The sequence below is a fragment of the Brachycentrus maculatus genome, unplaced genomic scaffold, assembly GCF_059751285.1.
Source record: "Brachycentrus maculatus isolate JH-2025_06_01 unplaced genomic scaffold, ASM5975128v1 h1tg000005l, whole genome shotgun sequence".
NCBI lineage: Eukaryota > Metazoa > Arthropoda > Insecta > Trichoptera > Brachycentridae > Brachycentrus > Brachycentrus maculatus.
In genome coordinates, this window is record NW_028280760.1 from 3,499,307 (window position 1) to 3,523,558 (window position 24,252).

At 29.1% G+C, this 24,252-nt stretch overlaps 1 protein-coding gene across 2 annotated transcripts in view; it reads right to left on the bottom strand.

Moving 5' to 3' along the window:
- Positions 1–7,397: 7,397 nt before the first annotated feature.
- The window catches only part of LOC148313877 (protein limb expression 1 homolog), a 141,490-nt gene continuing 124,635 nt past the window's right edge, over positions 7,398–24,252 (bottom strand). Inside the window, exons 2-5 of one of the 2 annotated variants that reach the window (XM_088278203.1) lie at positions 22,193–22,975; positions 11,953–12,116; positions 9,811–10,001; positions 7,398–8,090 (exon numbers count right to left, since the gene is read on the bottom strand). In XM_088278203.1, the coding sequence (XP_088134329.1) occupies positions 7,730–8,090; positions 9,811–10,001; positions 11,953–12,116; positions 22,193–22,283 (807 nt within the window). In that variant the 5' untranslated portion in view covers positions 22,284–22,975 and the 3' untranslated portion in view covers positions 7,398–7,729. The remainder of the gene's footprint in view (positions 8,091–9,810; positions 10,002–11,952; positions 12,117–22,192; positions 22,976–24,252) is intronic. The other variant, XM_088278194.1, reaches the window with a different exon arrangement.

Sequence of the window (24,252 nt, forward strand, 5' to 3'; positions counted from 1 at the left end):
TTAAAAACGGTTCTCAAGTGAAATTCAAGGAAAACACTGAAAACTGTGGATTAAGGATTACAATATTTTGCATGTGTCCAAATCCTAGTTCACACATCTAACCACTACACATTAACATTAACCATTATAATTTCTATTCATTCATTAATACTTCCATTCTCACCTAAAAACAATGTTATATATATATATATATATATATATATATATATATATATATATATATATATATATATATATAAATATACTCGTCTGAGAAATCGCATTTCGTATGCTTTCAGTTAACTTTCATTATTCTTTTGCCAACTCCATGCCTCACTTTCTCACATTAATATTGGTAGCGAACTTATTTCTTTTGGTTAGTCAAAACATTGACTCCGTGATTCAAGTATTAGGCAGTTTGCAAGGGCAGTACTCGGGCGCCGCACGGAGTAGTCATCCTTCTCGCCGGGCTCCGGGCTCTCCGGGAGCTGGATCCGGATCCCGACCCGCGGATACCGGATACCGGATACCGACATGCGCATGCGCAGGGAGCAGCGTTTCTTGCGCGCTGCCGCTGTAATTGGCACACCCTGATTCAACTTCTGCGCACATTTTCCACGTCAGTCATGCCGCAATGCCATCCCGAACAATTTATTCATTAATTCGACCATTTTTTGCGATTTTACCAGTTAAATGAGATGATTGGGAGGATTTTTTTATTATTAAATTTCGGAATATCGAATTCGACGCAACTTTGTTGCGCCGTTGTCGATGCACTAATGAGAGACCATTAATAATTGAATCGAATTTTATTAATTTATTTCGTTCGCCTCCGTAGTGGTCAGCACGCTCTGCTACCGTTCCGTAGGTCCCGGGTTCGATTCCCAAGGGGGGTAAAATAAATATAAGTGATTTTTTCACTGTTATATTTATTCAATATTACCCTGGACTGGTACCTGAAGCGGAGGGCTGATCACCTTTCCTTCATGCGTAAACGATCAAAATAACACTGCGTTTATATGACGCAGTGCCCTATGCACCATTGGGGTGCGGAAAAGGGTTTTATTATATTATTATTATTTTTCGGCAGTCACTTTGTGGTAAAATCTATCCATATTTAATTTACTTGGTAAATACCACTATTTCTTAAAATACGGTGTTTAAAAATGATGCGGAATGCATCAAAACACGTGTCACAATAGATTTTCAGAAATAGTGATATACACTAAGTAAAACTTAAATAAAAAATGAATAGAATCGAATACTACCTTTTGATATCCCAACAAATATGAAGTCGTATGTAATGGGCTTATAACATGTCATAGGCTGGTTTAAATTCTTATTCTTATTCATTTATGTCACTCGCTTATTTCAATACTTACTTTGTGAGTCTATTTTAATGTATAATATATCACTCACTCCTTTCAAGAACGTCATATTTCAAAAAACTTGATTTTTCAGGAGAACGTTTTTAAAGTTTAACAATGTAATACAATTTATTAAAAATAAATATCAAGCCACTTATTGAACTTTTTACTGTGCAACAGATCTTTTGAAGTAAAACCTGAAAGATTTTTCTCCATTTGAAAAATATTTAGTATATTTAAAATAATTAAACAATACCTTTTCTTCAAAATGCAAAAACAACACATTCTGCCCTGTAGCGGGTAAATATTAAGTTTAAAACATGGCGCTTTTGCTGGGATATAGTACATTTTCTGGGCATTCCAAAAACATGCACAACTAAAAATTGACAATTTTTGTTTTATGACGTTCTTGAAAGGAGTGAGCGATATCTTTAAATAACTCAGGGTAGTGTAAATATGTATCTACTAAATTGTATAATTTGTAACAAAAACAACACACGTAGGAAAAAATAATATTTTTACAGGATACATCACTTTTTTCAGAGGGTAGTTTTTACTTCAGTCATGTGTTATAATAGACAAGGAATCTAAAGAATTAAGAAATATTGGATGATTGGGTGTCTTTTTATCCAGAGTCTTTGATTCATATCAGGTAGTCTGTATGCCAAATTTGAGTTCAGCATTTTTGACGATGTATGTTTTTTTCTGAGGTCATAGTCAATATTATGGATGTTGCCAGGTCAATATCTAGTCGAATTACAAAATAATTCAAAAAAATTAATTTTCACGAGAGTATATTTTTATCCAGGAATTAGGAATCTCGATGTTTAAAAAGTGAGAATAAAGTAAATTAAACGTCGTAGAATTAATGTGTTACTACACACAGTGAACGATGAATGATATAGGAGAGTGTTATCGTAGAATTATTAGGACTGTTTAAAAAAACAATATTAGAATTACATATATACGTAGTAAGGACTTAATGTTTTCGCTTTGAGGGTGGTGTACAAAGAAAAGTGAAAAGTTATTATTATGTGTGATATTTTCTAAGATCGATTTACTTTTTGTTATAATGTAAAAAATATATACCTATATATATAAAAACTCGACATTGAAAAAGCAAAAAAGGTCATTTTACACATTGATAGTCAAAATTTTTTCTAGAATTCGGATTAAAAAAAGTAATTTTAAATCCGATTTAGATTCTAAGGAGAGTGCAACTCAGTTTTTAGAAGACACGTCCATTACTCGTGATATCACAAGTACCACTGTATGAACAGGTGCAATGATGAACAAATTTTACAGTCAATCATCGTTCTTTTTCCGATTTTAAAAAAAATATATAGTTGATAATATATTATCACATATCACTCCTCGCTCACTCTTTTCAACAACGTCATATGTCAAAAATCGTCAATTTTCAGTTGTGCATGTTTTCGGAATGGCCAGAAAATGTATTATATCTCAGCAAAAGCGGCATATTTTTAGCTTAATATTTACCCGCTAAAGGGGAAAAAGTGTTTTTTGTTGCATTTTGAAGAATAGGTATTGTTTAGTTTAAAAAAAAATACTTAAATAAAGTATTTTTCAAATGGAGAAAAAACCTTCAGGTTTGACCTTAAAAGATCTGTTTCACAGTAAAACGTTCAATAAGTGGCTTAAAACTTATTTTTAAATCATTTTATTATATTCTTATACTTTCAAAACGATCTCCTGAAAAATATTTTTTTTTGATATTTGAAGTTGTTGAAAAAATTCAGCGATATGTCATAATCTTTGTATGGATCTATGTTTTGTACTGGCATTTCTTGGTTGAACTTTATTTTATATAATAAAACAACAACTATGTTCATATTTTTTTCAACTTTTATTTTATTCGACAAGCGACTGGTGTGATGTCTTTTAATACCATACATATATGAATACCAGTTTGATGATGTCGGTAACGATGAAACCAAGTCGCTGGACGAGTAAAATAGATGTCGAATAAACTATATCGTAGCATTAATATAATTAAATAAAGCTACAACGATATAGTTTCTCAACAAATATTATTTGGTTTTTTATTTCTTTTGAATTTATTTCTTTTTCAGAGATCAAGAGGATACAAACATTCTCAAAGGTAGGCAGGGAGAATAGAACGCCACATAAATATCTTCGCAAACTATCTTCGCCTCTTTCACATATCGTAGTCGTACAAGAGAATGGAGAAGAAACCTTCAGGTTTAACCTAAAAAGATCTGTTGCACAGTAAAAAGTTTAATAAGTGGCTTGATATTTATTTTTAATAAATTGTATTTTATTTATTAACTTTAAAAACGTTCTCCTGAAAAATCAACTTTTTTGATTTTTGACGTTCTTGAAAGGAGTGAGCGATATTTGATTAGATGGTGTGTTCTGCTTACAAATGATTCAGGTCATTATCGATGAAGTTCCGTTTTGGAAAGATATAAATCTTCAATGCGATACAAAATTTTAGAAATTATAAAATATTATTTGAATTATAGAATATTATTTGATTAGAATTGCATTTTAATTTTTTAAAATGATAACAAAAAACAGCATCATTCAGTTTAGATAGTGTAGTAAAAAAAATCTAACCCTGCCAGGTCAGAACTTTTTGGAGGTGAGAATTCAAGTAATGAATTATGATTAGTTTTTAATGAAATTGTTGGGGAAATAAATGAAACACAAAATTTAGAATAATGTTTTATTATTTATACTTGACTTCATTTATTATTTTTCACGAAAAACATAACATTAAACAAAAAGCAAACGACAAAATAAATGAAAAATATACATAATTAAATATTAGAAGTTTACATCGCTTTAAAGATAATATAATTCATATAATTTATTTCAACAAAAATATGGGAAAATGAATGCAAATATAAAAATAACAGTCGTTTTAATATATACGATTTTACATCGATAAGAAAAAAACGTACACGCATATATATATATATATATATATATATATATATATATATATATATATATATATATATATATATATATATATATATATATATATATATATATATATATATATATATATATATATATATATATATATATATATATATATATATATATGATTAACATTGCATATATATCGTTGTTTCTTTAATAAAGTTGTATTTTTTAGTCATTGAAAATAATCTGAAAGATAAAATGAACAAAAACTGAAAAAGTTCTGCAAACAAAAAATTAACATCAACAAATTCTCTTAACAAAAATATCAAATAATTTTGTAACTTTAATTCCAAACGTACTTGTAATGGAGAATTAAATTTAAATTATAATATATAAAAGCATAATTTTGTGACAAGTAGGTGAGATCATGATAATAAAACAAATATTATATGAACTTAACGTAATTTTATAACACTATGTTAATTATCTAGGATTACAACTATGAAATATTCTTACAGCTAGAAGGATCGACTTGGGGTTAAATGTTTTGATTTAAAATTCCGCAGGCAAAGGGTTGATGTATTTAAGTCTTAAAATATATTAAAACAAAATGGGAATGAAATATAAATACGCTTTCTAAAGATTTCGTTGCACAATTTACGTAAAAAAAAACTATTGTATAAGCTGTAGAAAATAAAAAAATAAACAGCTTAAGAGTAAAGGATTTTTTATAACATAGTAAAAATATTTTGCTACAATTTATAAAAAAAATGCTAACCATTGAGAGTGTTAAATTCATTAAAATAATTAAAGAATTTGTTAAGATGTAAAAGTGTTAAAAAAATTATAGAATGTATATAATAAAGGAATAAAAGAAGCAAATCATTTTATTAAATTGTATAAAAAGTTCAACATTTTATTACGCAATTACATACAACTATTTCAATCATTATACTGATGTATAGCTGCAATATTATATTTTATTGTAATAGTCTGGTATTTTTTTCAGATTTTCAGGATTTAAAAGGATCAAATTACAACTTTTCAATAATGCGTTTTTAGCCCACCAGATGTCACGGAAAATCGCCACTGAAAGCGCAAATCATAATTCAACTTATTTCAATAAATAATTAGACGCTGAAATTGGGAAACAATGATATTCTTTCTTAAGTGTTATATTATGTATGAAGAGAAGTACACATAGACTAAATATTTTAACTGTTTTCATGCTTTCTATGTTGGACGCTTTTTGACCTGGCTACCTTTTTACTCATTCATAATTAAGTATTAGAGATGCTTTGATAGGATAAGATTGATATTTCAGCAATTCATTTAAAGTTATTTGAACGTATTTAACTCATTTCAAAATTTTATTATACTACGCGTTCGATTGTTTTTTTTTACGAACGGAGTATTATATTATTTTTTGACATCTCATCAAAGATGAAGAAGAATATGGAAGTCTGGGCATTTACTGGGCTTACGACCGTCATAGGCTGGTTTAAGTGATCACTTTACACACGTGTAACATTCACCAATTCTACCCATTATTGACATATTGGAGTATTATATCATTATCAATAAGTATTGGTTGTAAGATTTATTATTCAATATTTAATTTGAAAGGAACACACAGATACTCCATTGTTTTATGGTAATTTTAATATTCTGTCACAAGCAGGTTAAAAAATACAAAAAAAATAGAAATACAAGTTACGTTAAAATTATCGACACGATATGTATCATATGGTGCATAATCATATCGACAGTGTTCATAATATACTCCGAGATTTAAAATAAGACTTTAGAAAGCTTTGAACTGGTTAAGAGTTATTTATGGGTATAAATTTATTATTAAAATGTATAGCATTGCAAAACTATTGCAACAAAAATATGTTATTTACACTAGAATATATTTTGTTTTTCATATTTCAGTATGAAAAGTAATTTCCAACCTTAATTTTCAAACAAATTCCACAAAGTTTCTGCGAAAAACATTCAAGAAAAAAAAAACATACATATCTGATTAACGACGGTTACTGATAGCGTATTTCTGGGTTATGATGACATTAGTCGATCATATATTTGTGTCAACATATGTACTATCACATAATTTCAGTAGAATGATGCTGAAATTAAGGTCTAAGGGTTGGTGTAAGCATCTCTATGTAAGTACAATAAACTCATAATAGGGAAACTATGCCGTATGTTGATTTTACTTCTTATCGACTTATTTATGGGTAAAAACATGCTACATCAGTATAGGTATTATTTGTAATTATTATAACTATGAGAAAGTTTAAAAAACAGATATGAAGAAAAGTTGTTTCTTTAATAAAAATTTATGCTAAAACTTAGCTAATATTAAAATTGATCTAACTATTTCACACTAAATAACTAGACTCGATAAAACGTACGCATTATTATCACTTTATTGTTTTTTTTTTCAATTAAAAATTATATTTACATACTTAATAATATTTTACTTAATCTTACATTGACTCGATATTGATGGTCAAAAAGTGTTTTGAAAACGAATAATAAAAAAAATAAACTTTTTGGATATATTTTTTGCCAAGTATCATAAATAGGCCAACTTATACGGTTTTTCATTATTTAAAAAACTAATTTGACATTTTGAAAACCAAATTTGACGTTATATCGTATTTTATAAAAAAAGTTAAAGAAAGAATAAAAAAAAAGACATTCAAAGTAGTACTCATGGTTCAAAGTATTTAGTACTGAATTTTTTTTTAAACTTCTGTATACCTGTGCATCTGAACATACATATATACAATATAACATCTTATTTGATTTGTTAAACGTCCAATTTGATATATATATATATATATATATATATATATATATATATATATATATATATATATATATATATATATATATATATATATATATATATATATATATATATATATATATATATATATATATATATATATATATATATATATATATATATATATATATATATATATAAATATATATATATATATATATATATATATATATATATATATATATATATATATATATATATATATATATATATATATATATATATATATATATATATATATATATATATATATATATATATATATATATATATATATATTATATGAATTACTATGACAAATCTTTCCTAACCATGCGGCTTAAAGTAGAAAATTCCTCATGAAAAACACTATGAATTAAAATGAAAGTGCGATTCATAAAATTGATATTTTTTGATACCTACTTAACTAATGTATATCACGTGAAAAGACACTTTCCTGATGTAGTTAAAATATGTCAGTCTATTTATTATTTTAACGATGTCCATAGTAATAAAACATCGGCGCATCGATTAATTTTCACTATTCTCCTAAGATTCCGGTTGATCGAGGGGATCGCCGCGCGCGCGAGTTGTAGAAGCTGCGGGTTTGTGCTCGGTGCATAGTGGACGTCTAGCTGTTTCCAGCGGCGCTCAACTGCGCGTGCGCGAGCATCAAGATGTCCTTCTTTTCTTTCGGGAAGCGCAGCTCGCGGCCGGCGAGGCGCGCCGTGCGCAGCTCGCGCTCGGCGCGCGCCAGCTCGCGGGCCAGCGCGCCGGCCGCCTCGCGCTCGCGAGCCGTCCAGTCGAGCGCCATCTGCGCGCGCATATCGTCGTCCAGCGCGCGGTTGGAGTAGTGCGCGACCACCTCCTGCCGCGAGCACTGTCGCTCGCGCATGGCCTTCAGGGAGCCGTTCCAGTGCAGCAGCTGGAACACCGTCATCAGCTCCTGGAACTCCAGCATCGTGCGACCCTTGTTGGCCTCCAGCATGAACCTGCAAATAATACACATTTTGGTCAATAACAAGTCTGAAGAATTTTATTAAAAAAAAAAGTTAAAAAAAAAAAAAAATTAACATTTTTACTTCTATAAAAAAAATCGATAATGGAATAAAAAAAAATCTGGACAGGGCTTACAACATGGTATTGACTGGTTAAAGTGATCACTTTACACACTGTACAATAACTTTTGGTTAATAAACCAACGAATTCTCAAAGAATATTGATAAAGGAATAATATTATTGATAAGGGAGTGTTTAAAAGTGTCTTATTATTGGCTGGTTTAAGTGATCACATTACAAATATACTCGCTGATTATTCCAATATCTGGCCACTTTTAAATGTTTTAAATTCTCGATCATCCTACGTTTTTCACGATTTTGCTCCACATTTTATTTCTAACAAAATTTTTCTTACATTTAGTACATCACTCATTCGATTTTCATGCACCATCTGAAGACACTTAAAAAAAATGTAATCGATACCTAATGTTAATAAGCCAAGCATTCTTTCCTTATACATATCACCATTCGAACGATATAATCGATTTAATCATATGTATCGTTTTGCCGCTCATTCGTATGAGAGATCGCATTTTTACTGCATTCAACCTACTATCATTTCATCATTCTCAACATGTTTAATCAAAATTCAATGTCATGTGCTAATATCCGTGAGCGTTTTACAGGACGTTCGTATGCGGTACATGAAATTTTAATGTTCGACAGACTTTCGATTATTCGCAGGGTTTTTGTCGGCTATTGGGAGAACATTACCGATTCACGCCGCGTGCAAAATGAGCATTGTTCTACTGGGACATTCTCCAATCCACATTCTCACGCCCGGTGTTATATAACAGTGTTTCGCAAAGTGTGTGCCGCGGCGCGCTGGTGTACCGTGGTGATTAGTTGGTGTGCCGCGGATAAACGTCTAGTTTTTTCTTAAAAGTAGGTCTAAGAAATACCTAAAAACTATTAGCGCGAGGCGATGCAAATTAGGATTTTTGATTCAGACTACTATTAAATAAAAAATTAAATAAAGAGAGCCCGACGACGAACAACGAAGATGTTAGAGCACCTTCCTCAACAATTTCTCCAAATTTTTATCACCTATGCTCGGTTAAGGAGGCTCATAATTCGCATTAAACATCATATGTTATAGATGTTTTTTCAGATTTTATTAATTTTAATGATAAATTAATTAAAAATAAATTTTGTTTTTTTATTTGGTGTACCTCTAAAAATTCTTGATTTGGCAGGTGTACCTTGAACAGAAAAAGTTTGCGGAACATTGCTATACAACATACTTGACCGTAAGCTCAGACTGCAAATCTTTCCACTTAAACTTTGTATTATGTAATGTATGTTAGTATAAAACTACTCAAAAAATGTTAATCACATGCAAATTTTACGTGAAATAAATTTTAGTTGGGAACAGGAAGAATAATCTAGTGTGGGCATATAATTTTATATTGTTTCAAATTTTCAATAAATTTCGCAACATAGTTTAAAAAAAAAATTGCTTAGCAAAAGCAGATCTGTCAGGAAGCCTAGATGCTTCTGAATCAGATCTGGGCATGCGGTGGGGCAGCTTTCAATATATGTTTGTAATCAGAGGGTAGACAGTGTTTGTCCATTCATAATTTGACCATTTATAATAAAAGACATAAATTACAAATTACTGCTGTTTTAATTAAGGGTGCATTTTTTTGTTACCTAAAAGCTCCGATTCCAGTGTTCGGGCTATCTGCTTCCTCGGGTCCTCCCTTGAAGCTCGCTCTCGCCTCCGCCACAGCCTTCTCGATGAAGTCATCGCTGATCCTCCGACTGGGGTGCTCGTTGAATACGCTGTTCATCAGGGCTATCTTGGCCGCACTTCTGCGAGCTTCCGCTTTCGTGGGGCAATTCTATCATCAACATTAAAACATCCAGATAAAATGAATGTATGAATATTACACGAATAAAAATTATTAATATTACTTTGTTGACCCTAGACTACAGGACCTCAATGTACTTTAATACTGGACTGTCGTAAAATGTACGATGATAAGAAAAACTCATTTACTAATTTTTAAAAGTGGGACTATTTTTTTTAATTTCTAAGTTCACACATTCAACTGCACTGGTTACGCTTTCTATAAATTTATATTTAAATTTTTTTTATTAAAGTCATATTTAAAAATTTCTATTTAAAGTTATATTTAAAAAAAATTGTGCAATTCCCATTTTTTGTATTTTTCATGCTTTTTTCCACATTGTGATTTGGTAATATAACACTTTTCTTATTTCATCGCTCACTTTATGTAATACCACTGAAAAATCTACTTCACGACTCCTGGTTCAAAATAACTATTTCCTCGTAAGGTCAAGTATAGACGATAGAACTTTATTTTTCATGAACCAATTTTCGCAACGGAGTTGTATTTCATTTCATTCGTGTGGGAATATTTCATGAAATGGAATTCTATTATTCGATTAAAATAGTAATGTTTACTATCCAATTTATATTTATTCCTTTGTTAGCGATTTCCTGAAGGGTTATAAATACTTAAGGGCCACACACCGCCAGCGTTAGAATCTGAATTGCATTGAACAACGGCTTGAAGGCAGTTAGGCACTAAAATGACGTTTATTCCACTTAGATTGCTTTTCCATAGCCTCAAGCTTAGTTTTAATGCCTAATAAAAGTTATGTTCAACACAAAACGTGACATTACCATGACTACACACTTCGAGGAACTACGTAAGGCGTATTTTGTCCCAGTTTAGTTTTGAATTTTTTATTTTATTATTTTTTTTCTCTCCAATTTTTTATTATTTTAAGTCTCCATTCGTTTACGGGTGATTTTGGCTCTAACAAACAAAATATATTGTAATAGTAATAAATAAATGTTTTTTTAAAAAAAGAGAAATATTTGTGTTTTTTTTTTATTTACAAAAATACTTCAATATCATTCTATTTCTGTGAGTCAAAGTGGCTCATATTATTAGAAATAGGTATCAAATTGTGGTAGAGGTTCGAACCGAGAAACTCTGACTCAAGAGTCCGTGACACTAACCACGGGCCACAACCCGACACAAGATATGAGAGGAGATAGAAAAACGAGGAGAAATTAAAAAAAAACTGAAATTAAAGAAAATATAAAATAAACTATTCGATCTACTATTATTAATTCATATTATGTAGTAGTGTGGTTGTCAATCATGGGTAGAATTGGTGAATGTTACACTGTGTAAAGTGATTACTTGACCAAGCCTATGACGGTCGTAAGCCCTGTAAATTCCCAGATTTTCATACTCTTCTTCTTCACGTGTGTTGAAATGTCAAAAAATAATTTAAAAACTAGCTAAAATTGGAGATGATCCAGATTTAACTCCTTATTGGAGAAAACCAATATTTGTGACCAAGTATTTGAACACACTCAAAATGTTATATTCAAATATTGTGTCAAGACTGTTTGGGTATATTAACACAATTAAGACATTTGACTCATTCTTATTAGCCATACGCGCCTAGTGCGTATTCCGCACTGGGGGAAATGTTGGATGTACACGCCTGGCGCGTACCTAATGTGTTTTTGAGTTTTTTGAAATGTGTTTTTTTTTATTTATTCTTTTTTTCAATTGAATTCTAATACAATTATTATACTAATTAAAACAATTCTATACATTTCCACTTAATACATTCTTATAATTTTAGTTAGCTGAGCCTCTCCAAAAAAGAAGCTGAGGTCGTGTACTTGGAGAGGGACTTTTCCTTCTTGTTGTTGTTTGTAGTATCATGTTATACATTTAAAAATATGTTTAAATATATAAGTATTAAATATTGGGTTTTGATAATAAGTTGATGATAGCTCACCTGAAAACTCCCAAAACAGGACCCTCCAGGAAGAGTGACGTAACAGATATAGGGTTGGGCTGTCGCGGGAACGGATTCGTATATGACTACCGCTCCGTTTCTGAGTTCTGCTCCTCTCGCTTGCTTCATTTGCCAAAATTCCTGAAGCGCTTCGACGACGTTTACTACAAAAAAATATAATTTGTTAATAATTTATTATTTCTTACTTAAAAGTGAAAAGTCCCTAGACAATAATATAAAATCGAAGCGGAGAGCTGATCCCGTTTCCTTCGTGTTTTTACGATCAAGAAAACAATGAGTTTATATGATGGAGTGCTCTATGCACCATTGTGTGTGAATAAGGACATGAAGAAGGTTTAGAATTTTATAAAATTTTAAACCTTCTTCAAGTCTTTTTTGAATTATAAAAGCATTATTAACTTTGTGGTGTGGTAATATAATAATCTCCTTATCCTTATCATTCATCGTTCACTTTGTGTAATACCACTTATGGTATTGCATAAAGTGAACGATGAATGATAAAGGGTGTTATATTACCATACCAAAAAGTTAACAATGCAAGTATACAAAATATACTCTCTTTATCATTTATCGTGCACTTTGTATAATACCACTAAAAAATCTATTTCACGATTACCAGTTTCAGAATAACCATTTCCGCATCAGACCAACAGTACACTACAGTCAATTACTTATTGTTGGTGACTTATATATAGTCTATAGTTGGCCTGACGAAGGAATGGTTATTGCGAAGCCGGTAGTATTGAAGTAGAGTTTTAAAGTGATTTTATTATATTTTTCAGCAGATACCCTTATAAAGCTCCTGAGTGGGAAATCTAGATTTGTGAACAATGAATTGGACACACTCAAATGTTTCAAATCCAAAATAATTTAGAATTTTTACCAGGAGAGTCAATAAAAAATATATTGAGAATATATATTTTTTTTAATTCAATTTTTTTAACCATTATAGAAACAACTTTTCAAAATCGCCATATAGTTTTATCATAAATAATTTAAAAATATTTATGTATTTGCAACATAAATAATAATTATAAAAATAAATATGACCAGTTTATAAAGCGCTGTTTTCCTGAAAAATCATCTAAAGGCGCTTTAGAATTAACTGTAATTTTATGTTTGGAAGCTTTCAATTTTCCCAATTTAATATGTATATATATATATATATATATATATATATATATATATATATATATATATATATATATATATATATATATATATATATATATATATATATATATATATATATATATACGAGCATGTGTGTTGTTTAAAATAAAACATATTTTAAATAGTAATAGTAAACTCTTTCAAGCTTAAGTGGATACATGTTTCTAATGTCAATGACAACACCATGCAAGACATCTCCAAATAAAAAACCCTGCTTATGTATTATACAATGTCCACTGAAGATATCACACCATAAGAATATGTATAAGTCGAGCACTTCCATAACATCAGCGCATAGATTCCGTGGGAAGGGAATGAGACAGCGATCATGAAGAAAAAAACTAACGATAAAATTGCACGATTATCGACACTCTCGATAAGGAATGTTGATAAAGCTTTATGACGGAAGATGGAATTGATTAGTGGGTATCATTTTCCACAATCAAGTGCAACACAATGAATTATTTATTTTATTATTATGAGCCGTTTTATTTTTATATTCGTTGTTATCCGTTTTCCCTCTTATTCACACACAAAAACTGTTAAACATATCGCTCACTCCTTTCAAGAACGTCATAAATAAAAAATCGTCAATTTTCAGTTATGCATGTTTTCGGAATGCCCAGAAAATGTACTATATCCCATCAAAAGAGGCATTATTTAAACCTAATATTTACCCGCCACAGGGCAGAAAATGTTGTTTTTGCATTTTAAAGAAAAATTATTGTTTAATTATTTTTTAAATAAACTAAATATTTTTAAACTTTTAAAACGTTCTCCTGAAACAACAAGTTTTTTTATTTATGACGTTCTTGAAAGAAGTGAGAGATATTACAATAAGATAGCAACTTAGTAGTTTTTTCCACATTTATTTAATTTAGATTTAAGTTTTGTATTGTATTTGTTGATTTAAGATTTATTTTATTCAATTGTGTGTTATATTTTCTTTCTTTTCAATTTAACTAGACTGAGCCACAGTAACAAGTGGTTGGGTACAGCTTGTATAAAATAATAATAAATAATGATGCGAGTTCATCATAAACATTCACCAACAATTTTATCTACGAGATTCACACCTTAGTTTATGGTTTTTACGACTCAAACGAAGCTGAAAGAGAACGCAGTTGAAAGATAAAAAGTTGTGTAATTATTACAAAGATGGCGTAAAACGGCGATAATATTTTATGAGATAAGGTTACTTAGTAAACGGAAATTGTACCAAGAAATAATATACATATACGCTATACACACATACACACACACACACATATATATATATATATATATATATATATATATATATATATATATGTGTGTGTGTGTGTGTGTGTTTATATATATATAAATATATATGTATGTATATATTTATATGTATATATATATATATATATATATATATATATATATACATATATATATATATATATATATATATATATATATATATATATATATCCCTGAAGAAGATAAGGTATAAGTCTAGTATAAGAAAAAAAATGTCAACAAATCTATCGATTATACATAAATAAATAAACAGTTTTGAATAAATTGTTTTGTGAGAATAATAATAAACTGTCAATAAAAAAAGAATAATGCATTACTCTTAAGTCCTTTCTGCACAGCTACACACCTGTCACAAGTTTATTCCTAGAATTTGAGGAGTTTTTGAAACGAATAACCCTTTACGTATTGAAATCTGATAATTAATTTAACAGAAATAAGAAAGGATAGTATTTTAATGTTTTATTTTACGCAAATGGGTGATTATCAAAAAAAATATCAAGAAAAGCTCTTCCATTAAAATATGCTGAAAATGCTGAAAATGAAGAATTTTAATTGATTTTTACTGTAAACGAGAACACATTTTTTATTCGCATTTTACATTAGCAGACAATTCATATTGTCACATTAGCCTTAGCTAGAACCATCATTTTTCAAAAATTAATTTTATCTAGTAAAAACAGCATACTTTGATGTTAGCGAAATAAATAAAATAATGTTAGATTTTCGTGAAAGATCGAGAAATTCATAAATATATATATACATGTATATATATATATATATATATATATATATATATATATATATATATATATATATACATATACATATATATATATATATATATATATATATATATATATATATATATATATATATATATATATATATATTTATATATATATATATATTATATATATATATATATATATATATATATATATATATATATATATATATATATATATATATATATATATATATATATATATATATATATATATATATATATATATATATATATATATATAAATATATATATATATATATATATATATATATATATATATATATATACATATATGTATGTATATATTTATATATATATATATATATATATATATATATTTATATATAAATATATATATATATATATATATATATATATATATATATATATATATATATATATATATATATATATATATATAAATATATAAAATATTCCCGATGAGTTATTTCTTTTCTCATTTTCTTATATGATATGATTCATACGTCGCGTCATATGCCAGCTATTCTCGTTCATTTATGTTGAGTTGTCTAAATGTAATAATAACTCCTGAGTGGATAACTCAGATTTGCGAACAAGGATTAACACTCCAAAAACATTATGCCCATATTATCCTATCTGTGCTGTGAATTAGTTTCCAGGCGTCCTGGATTTATATCCCCTGGATTTATATATAGAGGAGCAAGGTCCTGTTGATAAACAAACCACGGCGCGACACCGCAGGCTGAGACGCTAATTGTAAGCGGTTACAAACTGCACGACCGCGGACGACCTCAAGGTTGTTACTAACATGACTCGCTGAGCTTTAAGCTTCCTCCAACCAGACTGGATGCGTTTAAACACTGTAAAGTCATGGATGCTGGCTGCCTCGGTCAGGACTCGGAATCCTCGCATTTTTTTGCCACAATAGATATTGAATCATGTGGATTATATTCATCATATTAAAATATTCGAATAAATCAAATAATAATTATCATTAATTGATTCGACAGTCACTTTGTGGTCCATTTTTCATTTACATGTACCACAATTTCTTAGTAAATACCACTATTTCTTCAACACCGAATAATTCCAACAGAAGTTAAAATATTTATTAAAAAAAGAAGATATGGAGATTCTAAAAATAAATCAAATGCCCTTTTCACATTTTTTTTCAAAACACAAATAATACAAATAATTTTGTATTATTATTATAACTTGATGATAAATATTGAATAAGCAAAAGAGCCTAGTCTCTTTTTAGAAAGGGCATAGTGGAACTAGTTTAAGATAGGTATGTTAAAAGTAGAAATACCTACAAAATAAAATCAAAAGTAATGTTTTGTAACTATATTATATAAATTTATTATTTTTTTAAATTTTTAAATTTTTTATCAACATAAATTGTATACATTTATATAAATGAAGTTTTAAACACATTTACAAAAAAAATGCAGATATCCACCAAGACACCTTGTGTGTCTTGTCGGTGGAGTTCTTTTGAATACATTTTTTTATTGTTTTTAACCATTTTAACCTTATATACATACAAAAAAGAGAGAAAAATTAAGAATATAAACATTTTACAATTTTCATAAAATTAACTCTTGATCATTCACCCATTCCTTTATTTTGCCTTTGTTCCATATTTTATGTTGACCCCTAACATCCGTCGGCAACAAATTAAAACTGTTCGGAACGATATATTGCAGTGATCGACTCCCATATTATTTGTGCCATAGAAAATTACATTTACATTAAAAGTATATGGTATTTCGCTTTATCAAAATATTTAACCAATTGAAAATTATATATATAATATAAAACCCTTTATCCGCACCCCAATGGTGCATAGGGCACTGCGTAATACAAACGCAGTGTTATCTTGATCGTTTACACATGAAGGAAAGGTGATCAGCCCTCCTCTTCAGGTACCAGTCCAGGGTAATATTGAATAAATAGTACAGTGAAAAAATCACTTTTATTTATTTGACCCCCCTGGGAATCGAACCCGGGACCTCCAGAACGGTAGCCGAGCGTGCTGACCATTACACTACGGAGGCGAACGTATAACTTATTGACAATTTAATTGCATATAGATAATATCGTTAAATATTGAATCGATTAGAAGTTATCGCATTTAATATAAGAGCAATCTACAATGTGGCAGCTTTCCAATTGATTGCCACTTTTCTCTCATGTCACATAATATATTATCAATAAACGTGTATTACAGAGTACTCCACTCATACATCTCAGTACTTCTTAAGTACCTACTCAAGTCTTGCTGCAATTAAGTGAAGAGAAATTCGTTTTAGAAATTGAGGTCATAAATTGCATATCCGTTTGATTTGAAATAAGAGACAGGCAATGTACATATCGTATGATGCATCAGTTGTACGTTTTTATTAACAACGGCATCATACTACCAATTTCCTTGGATTTTTTTTACAAAAGTGTTTTATGTTGTCAATAAAAGACATCATATTATGTATGTTACATAGAATATCAGTCGACAAGACTTCATCTCCACAAAGATGACTGTATTATATAATTTATAATGTACATCACACACGACAAAATCAAAATATTATATAATATATGAGGTCATTAATTGCATATCCGTTTGATTTGAAATATGAGACAGGCAATGTACATATCGTATTATGCATCAGTTGTACGTTTTTATTAACAACTGCATCATACTACCAATTTCCTTAGATTTTTTTTACAAAAGTGTTTTATGTTGTCAATAAAAGACATCATATTATGTATGTTACATAGAATATCAGTCGACAAGACTTCATCTAAACAAAGATGACTGTATTATATAATTTATAATGTACATCACACACGACAAAATCAAAATATTATATAATATATGAGGTCATTAATTGCATATCCGTTTGATTTGAAATATAAGACAGGCAATGTACATATCGTATGATGCATCAGTTGTACGTTTTTATTAACAACTGCATCATACTGCTAATTTCCTTGGATTTTTTTTACAAAAGTGTTTTATGTTGTCAATAAAATACATCATATTATGTATGTTATATAGAATATCAGTCGACAAGACTTCATCTCCACAAAGATGACTGTATTATATAATTTATAATGTACATCACACACGTCAAAATCAAAATATGATGAACATTGCATACGGGTATTCAAACAATTGTTAAAACAATATTCATAAGGTAATTGACATTTCCCTATGAGTAGTCCAGTATGAATGAATAAGTTAAGTAATTAGCTAACTAACTAAGGGTAAGCAGAGATGATAGAACGCCACACCACCATGTCTTTGCAAATATTCTTCGCCTCTTCCACATTCATGCCTCTTCTCACACATGCCCGCCAATTATTTCGACTCCTGACTCGGCCGCTTTCAATTATGAATTAATCAAAGAATTTCAAATTCATGTCAATATAGTGAAACAAATGTTTAGTATTTTCCACTTTTATGTTATTTGACCACTGACCGGGTTTCATCGTAACCGACATCATCAGACTGGTGATCATATATTATTAAACGACGTCATCAGATGTCGATACATATAATTTTTTAATTTTATTATTATTTTTTTTATTAAGAGAAATATTCGTGTTTATATTATTAAAAAAATATTTCAATTTCAAACTATTTCTGTGCGCCTAAGCGGCTCATTATTAGAAATAGGTATCCAATTGTGGTAGAGTGAGTTCGAACCGAGAAACTCTGACTTAAGAGTCCGCGACACTAACCACGGGACCACAACACTATTAATGCTATTTAATGTAACCAAAAGTAAGGCCCAGAGAAGAAGAATATGGAAGTCTGGGCATTTACGGGGCTGATGACCGTCATAGGCTGGTTAAAGTGATCACTTTACACACATGTAACATTCACCAATTCTACCCATTATTGACAACCACACTAATCAAATTATTGGAAGCTCTATATATATATGAATCAATGTAGAAAACTTGTTCTTGAATCACTAGAACTTCACTAAAGACATATCTATTGGTGAGATGTAAAGAAGCTTTTTACTAAGCAGAAACTCTTTTATTAGTATATGAGGTCCGAATCCTGGATTATAATCACACACATGATCTTTGATGAGATGTCAAAAAATAATATGAAAATAACTCCTGTAATTGGAGATAATCCAGATTTTGTGAACAAGTATTTGGACACACTCAAAATGTTGTAAATTTTAAACTAATTTTGAGTTAGTGATCTATCTTGGTTTATTAACTTTTTCATTGTGTAGACACATACTGTATACGAGTTAACTCGTCATTTAAAAAGGTATATTTTAAACAATAATAAAATGGATACCGATTTTATAATCCTTTATCTGTACGTTTGGAAAGGCTTAAGCGAAACGAAACGCGGAATTGAGATTTTGACCATAACAAAAGACTTAATACGAGGATATTTAATTCTATAAAAGTACTGTACACGTATTTAGACAATAACTTCAGGTATAGGTATACGGTGGCATGCAACTCGAAGCATAATTAAAGTTAAATTGAAATGTATTGGGAATGAAAAAAATAATTCATAAAAATTAAGAAAAAAAATAGAAACATCTATAAATGTCAACCATCACGCCACTTCGATGCAAGGAGAGGCTGAAAAAACAGCTACAAAAATCTGTATTTGCAAACAATATTCACCTCTTCAACATTCATGCATATCCTCATACATAGACGCCAATTATTACAACGCGTAACTAACCGCTTTTAAGTCAATTCAGTGTATTATTCCATTCAATTCATTCAAAACTCTTATCCGCACCCGATGGTGCACAGAGCACTGCATCATACGATCGCTATCTTTTTATGCATGAGGGTTATCTTGATAATACATGAAGGAAAGGTGGTAAGCTTACCGCTTCAGTTTTCATTTCAGGGCCATATGAAATAAATATAAGACTGAAAAAACACTAATACATATTTTGCCACTCTTGGAAATCAAACCCGAGACCTCCAGCATGGTACCCAAGCGGGCGACCCACTACACTATGGAGGCCGACAGTATATATATATATATATATATATATATATATATATATATATATATATATATATATATATATATATATATATATATATGTATATATATAAATATATATATATATATATATATATATATATATATATATATATATATATATATATATATATATATATATATATATATATATATATATATATATATAAATATATAAATAAATATATATATATATATATATATATATATATATATATATATATATATATATATATATATATATTTATATAAATATATATATATATATTTATATATATATATATATATATATATATATATATATATATATATATATATATATATATATATATATATATATATATATATATATATATATATATATATATATATATATATATATATATTTATATATATATGTATATATATATATATATATATATATATATATATATATATATATATATATATATATATATATATATATATATATATATATATATATATATATATATATATATATATATATATATATATATAATTCACATTTTTTAATTTATTAAACTTAGTGCGTGCGAGCTTTGGGCCACCGCGTACAACGCGAATCAACCACGAACCATTTCATTCGATTCAAGCATTAGAATAGTAATAACAACCATAATTTAATTAAATACATGTTCTTACTCCTTTTGGTAAGTACCCCGAAGAGCATATATACCGGCCAGTGCTGTAATTTCGGGCAGTGCGCGTGTGAAAAAACATTTCTAGGTCGGTGAGCTTTTTTCACTGCGTCGTTTTTTTTTCACTCCGGTAACTATGACATCATCAAGACCGTCGGCCGGTAGAATGACGGGGAGAAATTGGATTGAAGCAATGAACGCAGCTTATAAAATTTATATAGAGCTCAATGATTAACCCCTTGAAACCTAGTCACTTATCAAATAAGTTATATTTTTTATATAAACTTTGTAGAATACCGTGATGATTTAAATAAAATTTATTGAATTAAATATTTAAATACAACACTGATTTTGATTGTACTAAATTGTGTTTTATTATTGAAGATACATATTAATAAAAAAAATACAATTTAGTAGACTATAAAAATCTGCATTTAAATTCAATATTTAATACATATATATTAATTAAAATGGAGTTTTACAAATTAAGTGATAAATCTATTTGTAAAATTTTAAACTAATACGATCCATGAATCTGGATAAATTGGGCTGTTTTTTCCAATAACGTTCAGTTTCACGAATTCACTTCACAGATTGATCCTCAAACTGCGATGAATGCATTTCTGTTTTGTCAATATTCTTCATAAATTTATTATATTCGTATGTAGTTTGAGTAGGAAAGTCTAAACATCTTTGAAGTTGAAGCGTAAAGTGTTTTATTTCGTTAATGTTAAACATTCAAATCATACTCTGTCAATTCGTGAATGTCATTATACCCTTTAAACTGAAAATCAGTTGAGAGTATTGTCTTTGTCTTAGGCAACTCTGAACAACGCCTGGACCGTCCTGATCCCTGTCCAATCTCGTATATTTTGGAGTCAGGAGATCTGTTTTCTGCCCACACTCCGTCTACCTTCTATTTTGCCTTTTGTGATTAGGTCCTTCTGTACTCTAAACACATGGCCTAGATAGGACACCTTCCGGACTTTGATATCAGTCAGCAACTGTCTTCCTACTCTTGTTCTTTAGAGTACACTTACGTTGCTGACCATATCGGTCCATGGAATGCTTAGCATTCTATGATGAACTTACATTTCAAATGCCTTTAATCGGTTCATAGTGCTGATCTAGTGGGCCTACAATTGAAATCCACATAGAAGTACTGACCAAACATAACACCTAACCATCTTTAACTCTATTAAAAAAGAAAGTGGCTTTCTTTAAGGCATTTTTATATCAGTAGTGATACAAAATTGACATTCGTTTTATTATTATTATTGATTTATTTACCTCTATATCCAATGTCGTCATATAGTGCAAGGTGAGGGGCAGCGGTGAGGGTCGGGGCGCACTCCCACCGAGGATCTGGGTAAACCATCATCCCTGAAGAGTTAGGGGTGAACTGTCGTGTACGGGAGACGAATCAGGATGATTCAAACTTCGAGTTTGTATTCATTCAAGTACCTTAAGTACAGTACACTTTAGTATTAATTTAAAGCACTTTAAGCTTCATCAATAGCACTGAAAGCTTAATAAAAGGCACTTGAAACTTCTTCAACAGCACTTTATAAACGGGATACAAGTTTTCATTAAAGGCACTCGAAGCTTTGTTAGTAGCACCTCAAATTTTATTTATCTATCAAATTTTCATCAAAGCCACTTGAAGCTTCATCAAGGGAACTCGAAGCTTCATTAAAGGCAGTTTAAGCTTCAATTTCACCCACTTTGACCTTAATAGATGTCCATTGTAGTATCGATTAGGTTACGGAAAGCTAACCGCTATCAAAGTATTTTCAATTTGCAATAAGATTCACTTAAACTTCCACGTTGATCATTTTTATACACGAATTATTTGAAGATTGAATTCATTTATTTATTTTACGTGTTACATATGTACTTCAATTAATAACCATTACTCATATATCTTTGGTTGTTCAATCATTTCCGACATTGATTTTATCTAAGTTATAAATCATATCACTGTCACTTTGTATTTAAGATAAAAGTTGATTGTGCGATTATTCAGTTCCATTGCGTTCACTTTTCACAAGATCCATTATTAAATACGGATCACTAAAAATATTCAAAATATTTAAACTAAGATATCAAGATACTTATATTGTTTTATTTTATGACTCACTTTAACTTAATTTTAAGGTCGCTGTATATCTTATCAAAACATAATTAAAACCTCGATCGTTTTCGAAGTTAACAATTTCTTCCTCAAGACGAATCGTTACTAATTAATACGAATGAATTAGGTTTGAGAAAGAAGTTGCTAGTTTCGAAACCGTTCGATGTTATAATTAATTTATAATAAGATATATATTATAACAATTTTATAACAAAGTTAGTTTTCAATTGATAGAAGGGAAAATCACATTTTAATTTAAATTAAAATTCATTTATATTTTTATTTTTACTGTAATGCTGTCAAATTTTATTTTAATTTATTAATATCGAACAATTTTTATGATGAATTGTGAAGTATTACGTGTTTTTTATTATTTATTTTTGAATTACATTGTTAAATTAATACGTTTGATTGGTGCTGTGAATTTATAACAAAGCTAGTTTGAAAATTATAAAATTATAAATATATTTATTTAAAAACTTAATTGTGTACTAGCTATACCCGGCCACGTGTGACTGTAAAATTTTGTTCAGTGGAAAATTAATAAAACAGATAGCACATATTTCTAATATGTTTACTTTGCTAAAAAAATATTAACAAAAATGTATGAAACAATATTGCAATCGAAATCATTGAAAATGCTAATTGATCGCTTGCCAAAAAGCTCTCTATCTACCATGAACAATACGTTTTGCGTGCTGGTATTAAGTTCAACAGATGGCACTGCCATTTTCAAAAATAAAAACAGAAAAAATCTTTTTAAACAAAATCTTCCTTTAAAGTAACTTAATGTTTTATTTCAAAGACATCGGTAAATTATTTTAATACAATTTAGATTTTGACAAAACGAACATTTGCAATGCTTAACTTATACATATTTAGTGAAAGACTAAAGGTTTCGTTTAATTTCGTTTACATTATATTGCAATAAAGGTTCCGTTATAATGCTTACGTATACTTAAATGGACAACTTAAGAAATAGCGTTAAGTATCAAATAAATCTCCCGGGTAACTTAACCAATGGTAAACTAAGCTTTTATGTAATAACGATTAATGACAGATTTAATAACAAAAGCATTAATACAGTAAAACCTCGATAAAACGGACTTATTGTGGGGAGGGGTGTCCGTACAAGCCGAAATTCCGTTATAGAAAAATAGGTGTAAAAAAAAAATTGATTTTTTACAACATCGAAACGATTTAGATTTAAATAAAC